This window comes from Sinohyriopsis cumingii, chromosome 10 (assembly GCF_028554795.1).
Source record: "Sinohyriopsis cumingii isolate HCF-2022 chromosome 10, ASM2855479v2, whole genome shotgun sequence".
Taxonomy (NCBI): domain Eukaryota; kingdom Metazoa; phylum Mollusca; class Bivalvia; order Unionida; family Unionidae; genus Sinohyriopsis; species Sinohyriopsis cumingii.
Genome location: NC_142970.1, coordinates 26,735,396 through 26,745,737, shown reverse-complemented (window position 1 = coordinate 26,745,737; position 10,342 = coordinate 26,735,396). Strand labels below are relative to the sequence as shown.

General features: G+C 37.7%; 1 protein-coding gene across 1 annotated transcript; it reads right to left on the bottom strand.

Annotated features, from left to right (window-relative positions):
* Positions 1-8,841: 8,841 nt before the first annotated feature.
* On the bottom strand, positions 8,842-9,886 carry LOC149789796 (uncharacterized). Its single transcript, XM_089971790.1, has one exon. The coding sequence runs from the start codon at positions 9,685-9,687 to the stop codon at positions 8,863-8,865; it is 825 nt and encodes a 274-aa protein (XP_089827916.1). The 5' UTR covers positions 9,688-9,886; the 3' UTR covers positions 8,842-8,862.
* Positions 9,887-10,342: the final 456 nt, after the last annotated feature.

Genomic DNA, 10,342 nt, shown 5'->3' with positions numbered 1-10,342 from the left:
ATCGACGAGAGAATCTAATCCGAAACCAGCTAAACAACGAAATTCACTAGATTGCAATAATAAATACTTTCATAAAATCTATATCCAATTTAGACCAATTTCTGACCAGTAGCTAAAAACTCAATTTATAGAGACAATTATAATCAAAACAAGCCCACTGACTGAAAAAACTATACAAACAATGAACGTAAATTAAAAAACATCAGCTATAAATAAGGAACTAGTTCAAACACCATGAAGGAATATATAGGGGTAGGTGGTGAAAATAACAACCCTTATCCACTTCTCTTAACATACTACTCTCCTAACACTCTAACAGCTTCAAAAGGCTAACATATATACATAGGTGACAGCTAAGACAAAAACTAGATATAACCATAGAATCCCAAAATAGAACGTATAAGGTGGTCGCAAGAATAGACCATCAGGGATCCCCGTATTAAGACCCAAAAACTTACACATATAAGGTAGTCGAAAAAACCCAACGACTATCAGGACCGGCGGTACAATGCTGCAAATATAACAACTATATAGAATACTACCCCAAACATTACTCGTATAAGGTAGTCAAAAACCCAACGACTATCAGGGCCAGCAGCACAAGGCTGCAACCAAAATTTATAACTAGAAAAATAGGACCCAAAATAATTACCCAATAAGATGGAAAAAACACCAATCCCATCCAGGGCCAGGAGCACAAGGCTGCAAAATCAAACGACCAAAATGCTGTCACCTAGAAGCTAACATCGACCTCATTAGACTCTATCTCTCTTAAAAGCAGCACAGAGGTTTTTATTATACAAAATTCAAAGACGGAATTTTAGAACAAAATATCCTGGATCGGAAAAACCCTATTAACCTATGGCAAGACAACACCGCCCGAGCCTGACCACTTTCACCCTTTACCACGGACAGACATCAAAACCCATACGTGCAGTGCGCGCATCATACAATCAAAATACGAAATAGATCGGGTCCAATCCCACTAGTCGCTAATCAATGCAAATGAATAACAGAGTGCGTGCTGGGTCCAATCCCACTCAATCAAAAACATAGGCCTTACAATCAGATCGATATGTACACAAAGTACCTCGACCTGACGGGCCAATCAATTAGTGTTCTGTGAACACATAAATGCCTGGAGGAAGTGGCACCATTCCTTCTCCCCCAGGAGTAATCAAATAGGTGCCTGTGGCATCATAAACCAGTGGTACATGCTCAATGCGAGCGCACACCACTATAATTCAACTCAACAACAACAACAGTCTGGCTACCCACTGTCAACGAGACAACTAAAAGAAGATGAGCAGTAGACTAGCAAAACTGATGGAACTTCAGATGCACCAGGAGCATGCCAGGCGATTCCTGAATGAGCTGGCAGCAGAAGCTATTGTGGAAGAAGCCAGGATAGAGAAGGAGGAGAAGGAGAGAAGAAAAAAAGAGGAGGAGGAAAAGAAGAGAGGGGTCGTACCTCACCTCATACTGAGACAAAATTGTGAGGTGAAGCCTATGGTGAGGGCACGTCCACAGGCAATAGCATCACCACAGGCAGTAACTGCACTACAGCCACAGCCACAACCAGTACAACGTACACAGAAGGCAAGGAGGCCAATTCATCCTCGAGTGAGGAATAGGAGAAGAGAGAGGGAAGTTATTATTATCACAGAGACAAAAGATGGGGGTGCTGAGGCTAATCATCAAGCATCTGCACTCCCATCTGCTACAGTCAACTGGGATAATGATTGAAGCAGGAGATGTGTTTGTAGGACAAAAGCCTGGAAGGTGTCATCACTGACAGGTATATCAGGAGTTCCAGAAGATGAAAAAACAGCCCTTTTAAGGGCTAACCAAAGCTCTATAAAAGAGACTATTCAATTTGCCAATTGCATGAGTGTGGAGTAGTGTCATTATAAACACTTACTCCCTTAATACTGATATCGTGTGTGTGTGTGTGTGTAAGAGCTCACGTACGTTTGCGTGGATAGTAGAATATTGGGGTTTATAAGCGCTCACGTACGTTTGTGTGGATACTAGAGTGTGTGGTTGTTTAACTTTCCTTGTGTGTGGATGATATAATTGGGTTTTGTTTTTGCTTCTCCGCGTGTGTAGATAGTATAATTTGGGTTTGTTATGCTTCTCTGTTGTGTGGATAGTAGATTATGATTATGTTTTCGCTTCTTGGCGTGTGTGGATAGTATTGTTTGGGTTTCATTTTGCTTCTTCGCGTGTGTGGATAGTAGACTATTTTGGGTTTCTAAGCACTTACGAACGATTGTGTGGATAGCAGAGTGTGTGGTTGTTTAACTTTCCATCTGTGTGGATAGTAGATTATGGTTTTGTTTTTGCTTCTTCCCGTGTGTGGAAAGTATAATTTGGGTTTGATTTTTCTTCTTCGCGTGTGTGGATAGTAAACTTTGGTTATGAGATGGCTTCTTCCCGTATGTGGATAGTAGATTGTAATTAAGCTTTTGCTTTTCTGCGTGTGGATAGTAGATTGCAATTATGTTTTTGCTTCTTCCCGTGTGTGAAGTTCTATGTGACTCACTGTTATGCGCTGGGTTGGGGTGCTCCCAATATTTATTTGAATTACTGTGGAATTCCAACCCTGGCTCGTTTTTGTAGGAAGTGAAATTAGTGATAGAGAGAGGTAAAGCTCCGAGCCCCCAGTCAGCAATACCGATAATTAAATTATTAAGAACACAAAGGTGAAATCCAAAAGAATAACAATTTGATACAAATTAAACGACATTAATTTCTCAAACCAATCTACTTCCTCTCGACCGTGTGACAACCTATTTCATCACGTGATTATAGTGTGAGATGGCTTTCCCCTGTACTTGGTTTCTACTCATCTGTGTTTACTACGCCAATTGCTTTCCTCCTTCCGGCGTTCTCCGATTCTTCCTGTCCTCTTCCCCTTTTGTCTTCTTTTCTCCTCCTCCTTTCTTTCTCTCTTTCTCCTTCAATTAGGCTTGTTCCCCGCCTACTTCTATTCTCTATTTCTCCTTCAACGGAGTTTGTTCTCCGCCTACTTCTATCCTGTTTCTCTGAGACTCGGGACTTGACTACTTTGTCCCCTAAAGCTTCCTACGAAAAACACAAGGACGTTAGCATTTGTGTTAGCCATCTCGCTCACACTAAATCAGCAATCAATCAATCATTAGATCAAGGTTATCTACATCTTTGGTCACGCATTTGTGCACATCGAAAAACACACGTTCTTATAGAAACAACGTTGCAAGAAGAGCGGTATCCTACTTATCATACATAAATCACTAAATTGCGTCACATCAATATATATATTTTCTTAATCTCATTATTCTCAACAATATCACAATAATCCGACGCGTTTCTGTACATTACACTCCCACAAGTGTACACAAATATTCAAATATCCATATTATTTAAATTTACACACTGCAACCATTTTACAAGCTACCATTTAATTCACAATGGCAAAATCTAGAATATCTCATGAATAAATACACTAGTTTACTACGAAGTAACTAAACAGCGAAATACAATATTAATTCTGACGAGCGAACAATCTACATAATCATAGCTCATTTCTCAAGTACGCATGTAAATTAAACAATACAAGGGTAATTCTACATTCTAATGATTCCAGTAAGTATACATACTGCACTTAATTACAATTACAATGCCGTAACATTCTGCAACAATCCAGCAAATAACTCACTGACCTTTACGAAGCTTTCTGTCCTTAGAATGTACTAAGAGTTTTCCCGCCAAATCACGAGTGGCTCCCTCGGAGTGAGTATATTCTGCTTTACCAGTACGACGTCTTACAAATCACTAATTCGTTATCAGTCCGAATGACTGTTAAGTTCTGGTTCGAACTGATGGCCCCACCCTACTTCAGTTCTGATTGGATATCAATTCTACCGCCAGTCGGTCTAGTTTAACAGACGAGCCTCAGTCCATCTGTCAAAACGGGCAGATTTACAATAGCGTTGAGGGTCCTTTGTTCTTAGAACAAAGCTTCTAACATCTATATGCGAGTGTTAAGACCTAACGAGGCGGGTCTTGTACAAACAAAAATCGCCATAACAGTGCAGGGTCGACATACTCATTGCGCTAACCCATTCCTTTGTTCCTGACTTACGTAATCGCGGGCAGGCAAACATGACACCGTGTGTGGATAGTAAGTTTTGGGTTTGATTTGGCTTCTTCCCGTGCGTGGATAGTAGATTGTGATTATGTTTTTGCTTCTCCGCGTGTGTGGATAGTAGATTGTAATTATGCTTTTGCTTCTTCCCGTGTGTGGATAGTATAATTTTGGGTTTGATTTTGCTTCGCGTGTGTGGATAGTAAATTTTGGTTATGATTTGTCATCACCTCTGTGTGGATAATATATAATATGTACAAAGAAAAGTAGGGTATGTTTCCCTTAACGTCAGTGCTTTAGAAATAAAAGTCAAAGCGTCCGTCATTCGCGCCATTCTACGGAATAAGCGGAAAGAAGATGGTAGCAGTTACGGCTTTATTTAGCAACTTAAAAGACAGTTGGTATTGGATGGTGGATGGCTATTATGCAGTGGAAAAGCTTGAACAGGAATGGAGGCATCCAGTTACAGAAGACTTTGTGACAAGTCAACCAACAATCCTCAAGGTAGCCATGGATCTTGTGAAAGAGATGATAGTGGAAGAAGAAAAGAGATTAAGAGGCTTCATTCACCCTCCCTGTGTGAGAGTGGAATCATTGAAGGAGGCCATTGTCATGTCACGAGGGTAAGGTGCTTCACTGAAGATATCTTGGAATGGAGTGAGTGGTATTTTGTAAAGTGGGGAGTAGGTCAGATCAAGAAAGCAGAAGAACTGATGAGGAAAGTGCTGACAGAAGAAGTCAAGAAGATCAAAGAAACCTGGTCTAAAGAGAGAAAGGAAAGAGGCAATACAAAGAAAAAAAAGAAGACTTTGAGAGGCTCACCAATAAATGGATCAAAGTCCAGGAAAAATTCAGAGCGATAGGCCATCCTGACTGGATGCCAGAGACAGAGATAAAGAAGAAGAAAGGAATATTAGGAAAATTTTGGAGATGGATGAAGAAATGGAGAAAGTAGAAGAAGCAGAAGAAGCCAAAGACCCTCTTCAGGGCCCCTCATAGGTCACGAAAAGAATTGACTTTCTTGCCTCCCCCAATTTTTAAAAAAAAATGCTGTATAAGTGTTTGTCTCCTGTCTGTTGTCTGTGCTATATAAATATCCTATGGTCACTTCCCATTGTCGATAGAGTGCAGGTCCTGTATTTCCCCCATGTTAAATTCCCTTTTAGGCTAGACACTTCCACCATGTTTAATTCCCATTGTCCCTCTATAGTCCCACCCATGTCAAAATTCCCCATGTTAAATTCCCCTTGAGACTAGGGTACAACCACCCACCCACCCAGTTTAACACTAGTTCCCTTGAGGCTAGGGTATCCCACCACACTACTAATGGGTGAAGCATCTGATGTTAAGTCAAACGTGTAAATCATTACAGAATCGGAACATGACGAAGTACTAGCCAGTCTTGTTCGTTGAAAAGGCCTTAGCTGAGTTTGGTAAGCCGTTGATATCACCGGACATATTTGAAATATTATCGTTGGCGAATTTCCTCTTCAAGAAAAATTACATAGTGGGAATAAGGGTCACGTTGTCATCGTGTTTAAAAACGAGAAGAACATAAACAGACAACTTTCAAGTAACAAAAATGAATATTGAAACGATTGTGTTGTATGGGAGAAGAAGAAAACACAGTTAAGACACTTATTTTGATAGAAAATATTGGAACGAAATTATGTAAAATAGCACATGTAGTAAAGAAAGACAACAACCTTTATAGCGGAAAAAGATAATGGAAGACTGAAGCCGATTTTTACGTAAGCACAACCATTCTCACACAAGATGTTAACAATGCATTGGAATTACACTTGTCTTAAGCGGGACACCAACTACAGAAAAAGAGTAAGCTGGTTTGAGGAACTACCGGGGAGTTTGACAGCGATGAAAGGCATTGCCATAGCAGAATACAAGGGGATCTATCAACGATAGCTGATGCGCTTAATTCGGTACATTTACATGTTAACGTTTGAATTCAAACAATAAATAATTCAAATTCTTATGTTTTCAAAACATTTGGTTAAATAAATTGACAAGTACGCAGTTAGCGTACATACAATTAAAAAATGTTGGACTTATAAAGTAGGGTCCACGTTGAGTAGCAAAGACTTAAACAGACCATATAAACTAAAGAGAATAGACCAGTCAAATACTATCCAAGATCGTTTCTGAGCTCTCTTTGCATGTCTTTGTCTGTTTTTGATGTGCACTCTAAAAATTTATAACTATTAATACATAAATTGTATACATGTATCTTATATCCCTTTAGATGAAACACGTACCAGTAGTTAAGCAAAGTTTCTAAGTGTCTTTTAACGCTTTTCTTTTCCCAAATACTTAACAAAATGTATATTAAAACATATGCCACCGCGCAATCATCTACATCACTATTATGTGAGATAAAAATGTAAAATATATGAAGTTGATAAGAGATTTCAAAGTATTCACTCCACCCTTAACATTACAAGATTACCACGTTCAATCGAAAGTTACATCAAATACTGGAAGGCATCTGAATTCCACTGTTTTCTCTTTACACACACAGCTGTTTCTCATTTGAAGTTAAAATTGTGATTATTCTGACAATGATTAGAGGTACACAAAATACTGATAATCAGATTATCACTGGAATTTCCTTTTTTTAACTGCCAGACTTTATAAAAAAAAAATGTATTGCAAAAGGGTCAGATCTTGAAAAATTGTACAATTCTATTGAGTTTTCAAATGTCTTAAAAAGGGGAGAAATAATTGATAATGACATCTATGTTTTAAGAGCTGTTAATTAAGATGAGAACTTTACCTGATACTGAATATGAAGAGATGTGCAAATATCTGGGTCATTCTCCAATGTGATACCTTTAAAATTTTAATTGACTTGAATTAAATGGAAACCTGATTTATGGCCACGAGTATGGAAGGATGACAAAACGTGACAACTCTTCTATTTTGCTTCAAAATAAGGACCTTGCATGTTTTGGACGTGTTAGATTCTTTGTGATACTTGATACAAATGATGAGAATTATGATATTGCTGCAACTGAAGACGTTCTGAAATATTCAAATTACGACTATAACTATAACAATCTTGGTGTTGAAAAGACAGATAAACAGCAAATAATCCCTGTGAAGAGTATTAAGGATGGCTGTACGTATGTATCATTTCATGGTGCACATAGACATTATGGCTGCAGATTTCCAAACAGTAGTATGCAGCGGAGAGCCCCAAGGAATGGATAGATATGGACAAGAAGTACCCACAGTTCTGTTAAAATTAGCACGAAAATCACAATCAATATATGCAATTATGTATATGAAACGAACCACTGCCATGCTAAGAATTATACAACTGTGAATCATCACAAATAGATAATACTGCAAGAACCAGTGCCAAAGGGGGTCGATGCCTGCACACAATGTTATGGTGATATCAAGACAAGTCACATTATATCTAGAGTGGAGTTGTAAGCATGTCTGTGATGCAAGAATATGTAGGAGTATTACGCATGGCTGTACATATGTATCATTTGATGGTGCACAGTGATAATATGGCTGCAGATTTCCAAACAGGCTTGAATCTGATTAAATACAGAGTGAGTGTCAAGTATATCAGATTGTGTTAAGAACATTTTCATTGACCCAATAATTGAGTAACTGTTTTCTACGACATTGCAAAATGTATACCATAAGTATGTAATTCCTTCATACTTTCTGAAATTCAACAAAGAACTGTAGACACAATAGTACTACACTGACTACAACATACATCATCACTTTCTATTTTGAATTTCATCAGGACTTGACCTCAGATTCATTAGAACCTTTTATTACTAGGACACCCTATTTGTTAATTCTTGGATTAGTCATTGATTATTTTTGGATTTGATTCTTAAAATCATAAATTCATTTCTTTATTTTTACCTTGTTTTTCTAGGGTATAAATTATTTGTTAAATATTAAAAAGCTTGTTGTCTTTACTTTTTTCTTGTTACTGTTTATGAAAGCCTAAACACAACACAATGATGTACTTCCAACCATCATGTATCGTCAAGCAGTCATAGAGCCCCACACTGATTAAACATTTTATCACATACCTCACACTTAAATGACTTTTCCCCAGTATTTATCCTCATGTGCACTATATATTTATTATGCCCATGTGCAGTTTTAAATGTTAACTGCGATTGAACATTTTATCACATTTTTCACCTTTATGATTTTTCTCCATCATGAATGACCAGGTGCAATTTTAAATTTCCACCCTGAATAAACCTTTGATCACAAGCTTCGCACTTAAATGGTTTTGTCCAGTATCTATCTTTGTGTGCTGCTTGAAACATCTATTGCAACTGAATATTTTATCACAAATTTCACTTTATATGGTTTTTCTCCACTATGTTTCCATAACCTCTGTCCGCGTGAGTTTGAGTCTCAGGCTCAGCTAACGTGGGTACGTGAGAAAGCCTGTCAGTAACTTCTCGTGGGTTGCTTCTTCCCGGGGTTTTCCAGGGTTCTTCCTCCACCAATTATACTGGCCGCCATGTATAGCCTATCTTGTGCTGAAAAATGGCGTTAAACCCTACAATAATAGCACATAATAATAATGTTTCCATAAGTTTTAACTAGACTGCATTTTATGACACTGTTCACACTTATGTGGCTTTTTCTCTTTTCTTCAATATGTATTCTCATATGCATTTTTAATTTTTATATGTGGAAACTGATTAAACCCCTCATCACAAACTTTAGATCAATGGTTTCTCTCCAGTATGAACGTTCTTGTGATATTTTAAATGTTGACGGCGACTAAACACTTTTTCACACACTTCACACTTATATGGTTTCTCTCCAGTGTGAATCCTCATGTGCAGTTTCAAATTGCCATTCAGAGCAAACAGTCTATCACACACTTCACACTTATATGGTTTTTCTCCAGTATGAATCCTCATGTGCAGTTTTAAAACTCTATTCTGAGAAAAGGTTTCATTACATACTTCACACTTAAATGGCTTTTCTCCAGTATGAATCCGCATGTGCGGTTTTAAATATCCACTCCAAGTAAAGCTTTTACCACATACACCACACTTAAATGGTTTTTCTCCAGTATGAATCCTCAAGTGCTGTTTTAAACTTTCATTCTGAGTAAAGCTTTCATCACATACTTCACACTTAAATGGTTTTTCTCTAGTATGAATCCTCAAGTGCTGTTTTAAATTTCCTTTCTGAGTAAATCTTTCATCACATACTTCACACTTAAATGGTTTTATTCCAGCATGAATCCTCAAGTGCTGTTTTAAATTTCCATTCTGAGTAAAGCTTTTATCACATACTTTACATTTAAAAGGTTTTTCTCCAGCATGAATCCTAGTGTGCTGTTTTAAACTTCCATTATGAGCAAAACTTTCATCACATACTTGACATTTGAATGGTTTTTCTCCGGTATGCAGACGCATGTGATCTTTTATATATCTACTACGAGCAAACTTTTTATCACATACTTCACACTTAAATGGTTTTCCTCCAGCATCAATTCTCATGTGCGGTGTAAAAATACCATTACGAGGAAACATTTTATCTCAAACTTCACACTTAAATGTTATGTCTTCAGTATCTTGCTTCTTAGTACGTACAATAGAGGGTCCACTAAATACTGCTAAGCCTTAGAAAACCCGACAGAGCCATACAAAGCCCAACAAAGCCTGACGAAAACACGCAAAGCTTGACAATGCCACACAAGGCTCCACAAAGCTATGCAAAGTCAAATTTTAAAAGTGCATGCATATCGTTTATTATATTGATGAATAAATTAACCAGCCAAAAGACTAGTTTTCAACGTATTGTTACGGTATAGCGTTCGCCTTTAAACTTCCGGTGATGATTCAGTGACTCACAGTGTTCTCCAAGGTGGCAGGGTCCAGTTTTGTAAATTGTTATGTCACTTTGTAAGTTCTAGGGTCACACACATCAGTATATCAATATTCCAACATTGTCTAATGTTAATATATTAAACTTTGACTTCTCCAGACTAGCCCAACTTGTATTGCAATTACCCCCCCCCCAAAAAAAAAAAAAACACAGAGGCACAGCACTGATGCTGCTATTAGCATCTCCAGAATGATAATGAAAAATTAGGAACTGCTTCTTTTATATCAGTCTAAAAGTACTTCTAAAGCACATGATTTACTTAAATGTGTGATTTCTTCAAGTTTGCATGAAGAGTTTATA